Source organism: Oculina patagonica, chromosome 4 (assembly GCF_052425735.1).
Source record: "Oculina patagonica isolate OP01 chromosome 4, crgOcupat, whole genome shotgun sequence".
Taxonomy (NCBI): Eukaryota; Metazoa; Cnidaria; class Anthozoa; order Scleractinia; family Oculinidae; genus Oculina; species Oculina patagonica.
In genome coordinates, this window is record NC_135761.1 from 34,921,491 (window position 1) to 34,933,955 (window position 12,465).

At 43.4% G+C, this 12,465-nt stretch overlaps 1 protein-coding gene and 1 long non-coding RNA gene across 2 annotated transcripts; both read right to left on the reverse strand.

Annotated features, from left to right (window-relative positions):
- Positions 1-2,541: 2,541 nt before the first annotated feature.
- On the reverse strand, positions 2,542-7,854 carry LOC144648369 (uncharacterized). Its single transcript, XM_078507951.1, has one exon. The coding sequence runs from the start codon at positions 7,528-7,530 to the stop codon at positions 2,542-2,544; it is 4,989 nt and encodes a 1,662-aa protein (XP_078364077.1). The 5' UTR covers positions 7,531-7,854.
- A 3,046-nt stretch (positions 7,855-10,900) lies between these two features.
- LOC144650322 (uncharacterized) lies at positions 10,901-12,009 on the reverse strand. Its single transcript, XR_013570098.1, has 2 exons — positions 11,902-12,009; positions 10,901-11,104 (listed from the first exon to the last, which is right to left on the reverse strand). It is a non-coding gene; the product is annotated as an uncharacterized LOC144650322 (long non-coding RNA).
- Positions 12,010-12,465: the final 456 nt, after the last annotated feature.

A 12,465-nucleotide genomic window follows, 5' to 3' on the forward strand; every position in this document is an offset into this window, starting at 1 on the left:
AATTAAAACATGAAAAAATCACTGGAACAGAAATCAATCCCCAAAATCTCATGCTGGGTTTCTGACTAAAAAAGGGAATGATATAAATTAAAGAAAAACATTAGAAACATGTTTGTTTGTACTGTATTCATAGAACTATGCGGCCAAGGCACTACCATGCCAAAAAATACTTGCCAAGTTTTTCTACACAAAGACAACAACAACAACAACAATCTTTATTTCGTGCCCAGAAGAGTTTTACAATAAATAGATACATGCAAGAGGAAAACTTTACAATAAAAAAATGGCACAGCCACTGAGAAATAGCTAAGGCTAATCGAGCTAAGTGGCTGGGCCAAGCGGAAAAAAAATATTGCTATAAAGTTACAGAGTATATAAAAAAACGGGACACGATTTCCATTCACACACACACAGAGACAAATAACAAAAAAAGAAAAGTGTATGTACACACAGAAAAGAAAAATAAAGTTCATCAATGTAACCAGTTAGTAGTTGGAGATAATCAATTCTTTTAAGAGATTTTTGAAACAAGCACGACTCTTAGATTTAAGTGAGTCATCAATGGAATTCCAAACTTTAGCACCGAAAAAACGAAGTTAAATTTTCGTAATTATTCCTTGCTTTTGGCAGATAGTATGAAATCCTACTTGCTAGTCTGGTTTGATATTGATGCACTTTATTGATACTCTTAAAGAAATTGTCAAAAATTAGAGGCAGGCTATTAGAGTAATAGTCGTACATAAATAAAGCACTATACAAATATATTAAGTCACATAGTTTAAGTAATGTTTAATAAATGAGCAGCAGTGTTTTATCAAGTTTAAAACACGAGACGCAGCCGAGTGTTTTGACTTCATAAAACACGAACTGCGAATGTATTGAACGGCTTAAAAATCTTCTGATGAAGATCAACTAGTTCTTGCACTAATATTTAGATTTGGAGTTATTTTGGGCTAGAAAATTGGACGTAAATTTTTGCCGTGTCTTTATCAGATATAAAGACACTCATTAAACATTAATTTCTTTTGTATTTTCTTTATGAATTATTAATGAGTTTTTTAAGTATTTTTAATTTCTGAAAGAGTGGACTGGAGTGGGAATTATATTCTGAGAATGTCATTATTCTGACTGCTTTTTTTGTAAGATGATAATAGGTAAAAGAGTTGTTTGATATTTATTCCCCCAAGTTATTAAACTATAAGTCAAAAAGGGATAAATTAGTGAGTAATACAACTGTATAAGGACCTGATCAGTCACAGAGTGCCTGATCTTAGAGAGTATGCCAATACATCGCTTAATCTTTTTAGAAATATGTAAGATGTGATACTTCCAACTGAGATGTGAATCAATTAGGAGACCCCAGTACTTTATGAATTTCTCCTGCATAATCACCCTGTTAGAAATTATTAATTTGACTATGTGACCCTTAGCCTTTTGAGGGGGGTGAAAAATGAGGGGGGCGAAAGAAAACATCTGAGTCCGTAACAGGAATCAACAGATCTACAAGAGACTCGTGGTGGGCTGGGCCACATTGTTGAACAGTGAGAGACACCCTTGTTGTAAATGGCGCAGCTCACCATGAGTCTCTTGTAGCTCAGTTGGTTAGAGCTCACAATGGGTATCTGGGAAGTGATGGGTTCAATTCCTGTCACAGTCAGGGACTGCGAATTTTTCCTTGTCCCATGCTTGTGTTATTGTTTAACAATTCATCTTCATTATTTATCAGCAAGCATGGAAAGTGTTAGATATGTCAATTATAGTGGCAACTAGCTAGTGTTTTGGATAATGCAGTATTTATTAATGTAAGTTACCTTGTAGAACCGTGTTTGAGATGTAATCTAAGATCAAAATGCAATTTATTTACTTATTGTCTTTACGTATTGTCAGAGTTCTTGCTCTGCACGTTGTTTATTATTATTATTATTATTATTAATAAACAACGTGCAGAGCTGCAATGAACTGCGCAGCGCAGTTTATAATCATCTGGGTTGCAACAAAATTTGACCAGATCGGCTAATTGCGCTTTTGTAGTGAGCACCACTCTAACCTCTGCGCCAGTAGTTTAAATGGACACACACTAGGTCCCGATGAACCGTAAGCTTTACCTTTAATGTAAGCGAAATCTACTCGTAACGAGAACTAGATACAATCAAGATGGCGGATGCCAAGGAACAGCATGCGCGGGCTTTTATACCACAATAAACGCCGCTGGCCGATTACAGCGAAATGCCGCTGAACAACCAGCCTACTGGCGTGGCTTCTTCTTTCCTTCTAAAATAAATAATCATGCAAACAAAGAAACTCTAGTCTAGGTGACGAGTTGATATGAAATACACACACGGAGAAATTACTACTGACTGAAGGACAGACTCTGAGCTACGAGTTAGACAAGAAAACAAACTTAATCAGTGAATTGACCAGCTAAATGTCTAAATGTCTAGAATCGTCCGGGCTACTTTAATTCGACTACATAGCCCTGAAGATGCTGCAGGATGTCTAGAATTGAGCCGCTAAATGACTAAATGTCTAGAATCGTCCGAGCTACTTTAATTCGACTACACAGTCTTGAAGATGCTGCGGGAGACGCCGCTGCCAGGTAGGGCGCTTGTTCACCGCAGGGCTAACAATTGGAGAGAGGGCAGGGATAACCTCGACGTCATCTGGCGAGCCGGGTTGGCTATCCTCACCATAACTCGGGACATCTTCTGGTGGTACAGAAGCGGAAGGTGGAGACAATATCTCGATAGGGATCCCTGGGGCAGGCGGAGGTAACGGTTGGCTTTCTGGGGGAGGTTCCTCGTCAATAGGAAGTCCACGACCATCAGCGGGTAAGCCCTGGTCGACACCAACAACGTCAGGATCACAGTCGCTGGAGTCTTCGTCGTTGAGGTACCTGGGCGTGTGTACACTGAAGGGGGCGACCTTATAGCACTCATTCTTCTTCACACGGTACGAAACGTTTCGTAGCTGTGAGCCAACGAACTTGCGAACATTACACCACTCACGGTCGACTGAGACAACGAGGTAACGGTCACGACTTTGGGACTTGTTACGGTCACAGTAGAGGTAAACTAAGTCACCAACATATATTGAAGGAGAGCTACGCAAGACACCACGGGGGGTTTTCGACGTTTCACTGTGAGGATGGTTTTCCAGTCTTTGCAGATGTTGCTCGCATATTAGCGCCTGATCTGTTAGGGGAATCTGAGAGTTGGTAAACTGGTCTCGTTGAGTCCACATTTCTCTAGCAGATAGGCCGCGGGAGCGGATTCTTGAGTTCAGGTTGGCAGTGGCTACGGACAGAGTCCTAGGAGAGACAGGACCACCTTCCGGTTGCAACCGCAGGAGCTCGTGTTCCAACTCTTGGATTGCTTTTTCAGCGACTGGATTCTTGTTCTGATTTTTCACCCGACCAATCTCAAGGCTAATCTTGTGTTGCAATAGAAGCTGGTCACTCACAAGGGCTCTGAAGGCGGGAGCTGGATCACACCGAATGACAGCGTTAGGCCCATCAAGGGGTCGCAAGCCGACGCATAATTGGATTAACCCATCACGTAAGGTCCCATGCTTCTCGTCTACCACGAGGAGGGTTGAAGTATAGGAAGTGATGCACTCTCGGAGTACCAAAATAAGTTGGCGAGACTGCTTCAGGATATCGGCTGCGAAAGATACACCCACTGCTGCCGGAGGGTCAGAAGTTGACTGTTCTATAACAGCGTGCGGGGCGTGGCGAAGTGCAGCGCATGAATGACAACCAAGGGAAACACGCTCTATTGCCTTGTCCAGGTCAAGGGCGAAGAAGTAGCGGCTGACAACCTTCTTGAGTTGGAGACTTGATGGGTGAGACAACCTGAGGTGCAAGGCTGTCAGTAAACCATCTAAGACCTGTCTGGGCACTATGATACAATCCCGCGAAGGAGCCAAAGGCTCAGTCTTTTTCACGACTAAGAGGCCATCACTGGAGATAGAAGCTACTGACAAGTACCTTTTTACGTCCTTAATGTTAGTCAGCTTCTTGGAAGGACGAGTCCCTTGTATTAGGTGAGGATGTGTTCGACGTAAGTCCGCGCACTCAGATTGGATAGACAGCCAAGTATTTCGACTTGTGAAAGGAAGGTTTTTCTGACCAGATAAGACATCCTGGGCAGATAGGTGTCGAACGACAGACTCCTCAGCTTGGGTGATGAACTTGCACACCTGACAAGAGGGATCAGAGCAGTCCGGTGCATTGCGGCTTGCAAAGTCAGAAGGTAAAATTGCAGCACCAGCAACATGCCTCACGTTGGCTTGGAAGCGGCTGACAGTAGACAAATAGGTCGACACTCGTGGGCTAGCAGAAAACTCTCCCCTGCACATTTTCTCGAAGGCCTGGACACAAGGCTTACTGTCGGTGAGCACACAAGCCTTGTGCTTGGATTGTATTATGTACGGACTGAAGTGTTTTATAGCAACCCCAATTGCAAGAGCTTCAACTTCACACGGTAGCCAAGACACTTGATGAGCACGCAATTTGGCACTAAAGAACCCAGCGAGGGCTAGGTTGTCACCCCTCGAGATGTAGAGAGTGGCAGCGATTCCGGGTCTCTTGACAGCAGCGTCTGTCACAATCCATAATTGGTCATCGGGCTTTGGAAGAGTGATTGTGCGGCTGGACGCAAGGGAAGCTTGGGCAGACTTGAAGGCCTCAGTAAGATGTTCGGACCACACGATGTCATCCTGAGACTGTTTCCCAGCTACGGCCTCGTCAAGGGGGGCTAATAGAGAAGAACAATGTGGAACAACACGAGCAAGGACCTTGAAAGCACCAATGAAGGACTTCATGCCACTAACTTTACTGGGAGGACTGCAGGAGGACAGAGTTGAGACGCGATGAGGGTTGGCGCGAAGAGTGCCTTGGGACCAAGTCCAACCCAGGATAGAAATAGTTTTTGGATTGATGATGGTCTTCGACGCCGAGAGGCGTAGGCTAGCTTTATGAAGAGCTTGGAGAACAGAAGCCCAATTTCGGAGTAACTCGTCTGGGCTGTTGCCCCCACAGTACAGATCATCTGCTATCTTGGCAACGATACCAGCCTGGAGGAGGTCACCCAAGACGCGACACATGAGCTCTTCCAGTGCGGTTTCTGAGCCAGGTATACCCATGGCCGACCGGGCATAAACGCGTACTCCTCGGAATGGGGTGGCAACTCCGCAGTACTTCATAGACTCACGGGCGAGTGGGATCTGATAGAAAGCACTGGTTAGATCTGAGACGATGATGTGTTTCCACTGGGCTATGCAGCGTAGGGTAGAATCCACGTCTGGGAGCAGGGAAGGCTGGGGTTTGCTATAACGACCCACGTCTGCGAAGTCAGTGACGAGTCGAAAGCCACCCAATGACTTTTTGACCAAGAAGGACGGGTTAAGATACTCTACAGAAACATCTATGTCTTCAGGGCGACGGAACACGCCAAGATTTTCCAATTCGTCGAACTTCTGTTGGAGCTCGACAAGTTTATCTCGGGCGTACAGGGGAAGGCGACCTTTCTGTTGAGGAGGCTTGACCGGGCCCATATTTACCTTCGCTTGAAGAGGGCCAAAGGCGCCATTGTAGCCGGTAATTGCAGGATCAAAGACAGTGTCGTACTGGACCAAAAGGTTACGGAACTTGCTTGTGATGTGAGGGGGGAGGAGATTGTCGGGGTCCAGTGCCACGCCCTGGGAGTACTTTGACTCTGAGACTGGAACTGAACACACCTTGTGGTACGGAAGGTTGCCGACTGGGATGGAGGACTGATCTTGAGTAGTTGGAAAGAAGACAGGATTGACTTGGCAAAAGTGTTCATTTCGTTTCAGGACATAAGGCCTATCTGAGAGGTTAGGAATACGGACTCTACCAGCGACGCTTGTGATGAGACAAGGAGGCGGCCACACATCAGCGACTTTGGCCATACGGGCGTTAGTGGCGTCAAATCGAGGCTCTAGTGCGTACTCAGCATCAGACATGGAATCCTCAGCAAGAACTATTTCGATAAAGTCGCCGGGCCAGACAGTTGTAGAAGTAGAGGGAGCACGTAGTACTTGTGCACGGCGAACAGCATTGTGAGTCAGAGGATGGTTGACAGAACCGTAAGTGAAGATGGTGCCATCCCCGAGGATAACCTGGCGTTTGGCAGGACGAATGGTTATGTCATTCGTTTCCATAAATGGGGTACCAGCCAAGACATCTACGTCCAGATTCTCCACAACAAGACCTTCAAATTGAAATGAATGGCTCCCACGTGTGAGGCTCAGGCGTGTTTCCCCCAGCACTTTTAGAGGAGAGGAGCCATCCGCTTGATGGGCAGACTGAGAACTGTGCGAAATCTCTGCACCGAGCCTCTGAACAGCAGAGAGCCTGATCATGTTACCAGTAGCGCCGCTGTCAATGATGACTCTAGCCTGATGATGGCCGACAAACGTGTCAATGTACGGAGACTGACGTACAAGAACCCTTCTGGATGCATCAGACGTAAATGAATCACTCTGCTCAACCAGATTTTGATGACACGGCGGGTCAACATCATTAGGAAGAGAATCCAACTCAGCACTGTCGTCATCTAGAATTGAAACAATCTGACGAGCTTTCAGAAGGTACAAACGGTCCTGCTCGGGAAGGAACCCACATTCGCTTAAAAAGTGACCGTGTGAGGTACGACCAGCCTGTTTACAGAGGGGGCATTCTTTCGTCTTTGGAGAAGAGCGACCCTGGAACCTGGCAGATGATTTACTATAGATCGGTGTACCCCTCCGGAACGAGGACTTCTGAGTGGAAAATGAGGCTCCTGTGCGCATGACTTTTGTTTCTTCAGCAGAACGGATTTCATCAAGAAGTGAGTCCAGCGCCTGGGAGATCTCAGGCTTTAAGGACGCCAAAGTGCGAGATCGAAGCTCAGTTCCATATCGTTGCTTAACAAGTTTAGGTAAACCAGGGTTGATCAATCTAAGCCATGTTAAAATAACAAAGTTCTCCAACGTTGGAGACAATTCCTCTTCCTCCTCAAGAACAGAACCGTGATGGAACAAGGTGTGAGGTTTAATTAAACTGTCCTCCACAAAAGCCATAAGGTGCTGGAAGAGATCTTCCGGGCGCTCATCGGGGTTCAAATGAATGTCATCCAGGTCTAAAAAATGACCCCCAGTAGTTTGGAATCCAAAATGAAGTCTAATTGTCTGCCAAATGTCCCCAATACAAGTTGAATTCTTGACAATCGTATTACGAGAGATAATTGGGCAATAATTAGCAATCTGGCCTAACATGAGTTCGAGCATGTTTACCTTTTGGATGGCCGTTCGCCTTTGAGCAGCTGGAACCGGCTCCCCATCGTTAGTGAAACCGCGTAAAGGGCTCGCCCTAGTCTTTTTCAGCCACGAAGACCCTTCGGCCAAAAATGGCGCGAAATTGGAGTCCAAAGACAAGGTGTAGAGAAGATTTTGTTTCCAACTCTCGAAGGAGGTTAAAGTTTCGTTCTTTGAGAGGCACCACTGCTTGGGGGCTCTGTTAGAAGACATCGAAGCTTACAGGATAAGATGGTATTGACAACCGACTCTTGGCTGCTCGGGAATCCCGACGAATCTGTCGTAAAAGTGCGTTAAATCTGACGAGGACGTGACGATTCGAATCTTTTCCGCTGCCACCACGCCAGTAGTTTAAATGGACACACACTAGGTCCCGATGAACCGTAAGCTTTACCTTTAATGTAAGCGAAATCTACTCGTAACGAGAACTAGATACAATCAAGATGGCGGACGCCAAGGAACAGCACGCGCGGGCTTTTATACCACAATAAACGCCGCTGGCCGATTACAGCGAAATGCCGCTGAACAACCAGCCTACTGGCGCTGGGCTTACTTGCAGGGAAAGAAGAAATTTCCCTTTCGACTCTGCAATTTTCAATTAAATCTGTCAACGTATCCTATGTATGTTGGTCTCTCAGCTTTGATCTTTGGTATTTCACTTGTCTGATTCCCCTTGGCAATGTAGCAAAGGCAGTACTCTTTACAACGCCACCTTCCTCGTATAATTCGTCACAAATCGAGGAGGGTCCAAGAGATGTTTTGGCCTTGTCAGTAATGCGTTGTTTGGTGTGGTAGCAGTTGTGTAAAATGGCTGATCAGTTGTTTTTTTTTTTGCATTTGTATGTGGCTCGATTTTTACATCTTCCTCTGCACCAGTGTTGAAGTACTGAAGGATAACAACAGGCCATTCCTCGCCCACATGATCTTCTAATGTGACAGTTCGTCTTTTGAAGGCCTTTGTATAACTGTGTACCCAGCACGTTCGGGTTAACTTGTATTGACCTGGTGTCAAATCTTTTGGATCACTGACGCGTGAAACTTCACCTTCATTATCTAATTCAATGCATTCGGTGTTGCTGCCATGATTGAGAAACGAGCCATTGTCATCAGCTTTGAAATCATTCTGGTTTTTAAAGCAGGAGGTTTCTAACATGAAGGTGTCGTCTTTCAATCCAAGAACTGTGGTGAGGTTTGTCAAGAAGATTGGCTTACTCATCTGCTTCTGCTTTCTGCCTTAATTTAGATCTTTCGTACTTGACTTGCCTAGCATTTCCTCGATAGATCCGACACTGCTTTCACTGCCAGCATTCCTCCAGCTTCTTTGAAAGCTTGATCATAGACTTTGGTTGGACCTTGGCAAGAACAGACTCTCTTGATTATGTTATTTTTTGAATTGTGTGATGTTGGATAAAACTGTTTGCCTCCTTTTGCATTTCCGTGTTTCTTTGGGGACACGGGGGACACAGGGCTCATTCTCAAAGAAGTACTGCACCATGGCAAGAGGCTTTAATTCATTTTTCCAATTGGTTACCTCAGTTGTCTCACGCTTTAAATCTTGGTACTTCTGATGTTTTGCCAAGTAACTGCTTAAACAATTCAACCTTGTTCTCATCGCCTTTCCAATCTTGAGGAATTCTGGTAGATTCCAGGACTTTACGTCTTTGACCAGAGCCTCTTTTTTTCTCAGGGCTTTTTTTGAGAGAATCATTCTTGTACACATTTCACACCAGGATAACTCGACTGGCAGTTTCAAAAACTCTTTGAATGAGGAGGAATGAGGCTGCTTATCCGGGTTTCACCATCTGTACAATGACAGCAGTATTGAGAACCAGTGTCTGCTATTGCTGGAGTTTGATCACTTTGTGGGGTAAACATGTCAGTAGGTCTGCTTTCTCGCCTCCCTTGAGCTTCCCAAGACATCTTACAGCTGGAGCTAATGAAGACAATAGTCCCATAGTTGGTTAAACTGGCACTTCTTCCTTTTTAACATTTTTTGTAGCAACATCAAAAGGAGGATGAAGAGTGGAAAATTCTACTTTGAACCTAACAGCTTGTCTGGAGGGCATCTGTAGTCTCTGAAATACTCCACATTCAGCATCCCTTTTAAAAAGGTCTCTGATCACAACAAGTTGTGTGGGATCACGTTCTGCAATAATTGACAAAGGGGCCGGGTCAATGGTTGTATTGGAGCACTTGTAGACTTTAAGCCTTAAATGAACTTAGACTGCAATTTTTCTGGAACAATGTTAATATATAAATCCCATCATTTAAAGTGACAGGGTGTGCTTTGACTTCAATTCACATTGTAAGGTGTTAAACTGTGTATATACCTGATTGAAGAAACGTTGATCTAAAAAAGTATAAATGATATGACCCAGTGGTTTTCTGGGAAACTTGACTGGGTGTAATTTGCATTAAGTGTGTGTGCAGAAAGCGATGAATGAGATCATCATGCCAAAACCGTACTCTAAAGACTTGCATTTACGGGCCGTGTGGCTTCATTCCTTTCTTGGCTACAATGAAGACGAAACTGCAGGTTTGCTTGCAATGTCGATATGCTCTGTAAAGAGATATCTTAGAAAATATGTGCTTACGGGTGAAGTTAAGGCCAAAAATATAGGAAGATGTATTGACCTGGTTGGAATACATCCGCACAAGGAGCTTGCAATGATGGAGGAAATACTACAGCAACAGGAGAAGACGTTGACTAAAATTGCGTGAGAAATGATGCGAGTATTTGGTAATCGCATTCATTTTTCAAGTATTTGCCGGTATTTTCAAAGAAACGGTGTAACTAGGAAAACGGTAAGTTTACATCAATACTACTCTATCGGTTTATAGACTGTTCAACACATTTTCCGATCACAGCAGGCATTTCTCATTCACAAAACCTCACTTAACAGTTTCCACTTTTTTCAGCTAAAGAACGTCGCTCGACAACAAAGTGAGATAGCCAACGTCAATTTCCGTGCCCATACCTGCCTTTTAAATGCTGAGAGTTCGTTTTTCTTGATGAAGGTGGATTTGTAAGTACAATTTTTCTCATCCCTTCCCCTCAACATGTTTATAATTACTTAAATAAATAAAATATTGTACTTTGATTTTCTTTTCTTTTTTACTTCTTTAAAAAATAATTATAATAATCTAATTTATTAATTTATCAAAAAAAAATTGGTTTCAGCTTTCGTGGTGTTTGTAAACACCTTGACAAGCACATCTTCTGCAACTCTTTCACGCTCATCTAGCGTTTTTTGGAAGCAGGACACCCTCTGCAACATCTCTGCAGATACAGCGTTTTTGTGTTGTATAGTTTGGAGGTGGTGTGCCAGAGCTTCAGGGCGAAATCGTTTGCAAGGTTCCTTGTTAAAAATTTTGGATTTGTCTTGGGGGTTGAATGTGTCATGCTTTTTACACAGTAAGCAATAAAGGAACATACACATACACAGGCCACCAAATCTCGATAGTAAGACAGAATTATAATTACATTTTGAACAACCAGCTGTGCTGGAATTTGTAACTTTGCTTTGAAAGCTGTTGTGCCTCATTCTTGCTCACACTGCAGCAATGAGCTTCCTTGCAGAAATCGTGTTGATGGTACTCGGATGAAAACAGGCTGTTTGCACATTTAATGGCATTATCAGAGAACGCACTTACGTCATGGCTACTTCCTTGTTCACAGGCTTACTTATCAGATGTGTGTGACGCATCCTGAATTGGACTCTGAGGTTGACATTGACTTTCGCAAGACCGCTTTGCTGTTGACTCATCAGGTTCTTTAACTTCATTTCTAATAATTTTGGAATTACAAATCATTAATTGTTGAATGTCTTTCTAAAAAACGATCCCTTGTACTTTTTATCATTTTCATTTATAATTTTTTAATTGAGTCTTTTCCCCTGTCTCTAAAATGATTTTATTAAAATGACAACATACATATATTTTTTTCTAAATCACACTCAGTGATCTATCTCAATACAGTTCAAATATAAAACAAACAGTTTGAATTTTTATATATCTAACAGAAATACGTGCGGTGCCGATAACACACACCAAGACACCAAGTTAAACAGCCGGCGTGACTGGTGACTCATGGCATGACAGAAAAGAGAAGTTGAAAAAGACTGGGAATATATGACACTAACTCGTGACCACGAGCAGAAAACATGGCGTCGAGAACGTTTTGGGAACGTCAAACTGGTAGTTTTTCTCAAAGGAAAACATTGCCTTAAGAAATTAACATGTCAAAACTTTCAGCAGTGATATGGAATACAAAAAGACAAGACAATTTTTTGTCAGGCAAAGCAATAACTGGAACGCATACAAAGCGTGTACGATCAACTTTAATTTATTTCTTTGTTGATGTGCAAAAAAACAAAAGTCAACAGGCGGGACGAGGTTGTAAGTATGCAGTAAACTGGTGGCAGATTTTTTTTTCTCTGGAAATTGTGCACAGTTCAACTACCACTTGGCAACATGCATCTTTTGCAAATTCATTCACGTGTCATCCCGGGTGTTCGATTCGAAAGGAAACGCTGATCGAAACTAAACCCGAACTGTTATTTGTCCGGTAAATTATAACCTTACCTTGAAGTGGAGCCAGGACAGAAGAAGAAGTCCAGTCTTCTTTGGTTAACGGCCTCTGCTTTCCGTTTTCTGGATGCCATATGCGAGCCAAAAACTCCGACAACGAATCTGAATGAAACAAACACGCTGTAAAATCGTGTCCTTTCGAAAGCAGATGACATTGTTCAACATTATGCGTTTTCACTCAGAGCCTCGCACCAATTGTAATATCGCTCTTTTTAAAAGATGTATAAGAGTTTGTATTGAGAAACTTAAGGGTTCTTTTTAAATTCACAATTTTTGTTGTTTGATTTATTTTCTACTTTCCAGTGTTTTGGCTTTGTTTCAAAGTAGCCGGGGATAAAACTCGTAGCAGCCGGGAGAATTCCCCGGCCCCCGGCCCTTAGTGACAACCCTGGGTGACCAGTATCCAATAGACATGTTTTGTGCTGGCTATGGCTGAGCCTTCTAGCCTCCAGACTCTTTTGGGGAGCTTCTTTAACCATTTTTATGTTACAGTTCAAGTATACAGTTTGGTGCTGTTGTTCATGGTAAAAAGGGATACATATCAAAATTAAAGGCAAG

Bases quoted from the DNA above. Each gene is read 5' to 3' on its own strand.
- LOC144648369 (XM_078507951.1), bottom strand. From the start codon at position 7,530: ATGTCTTCTAACAGAGCCCCCAAGCAGTGGTGCCTCTCAAAGAACGAA.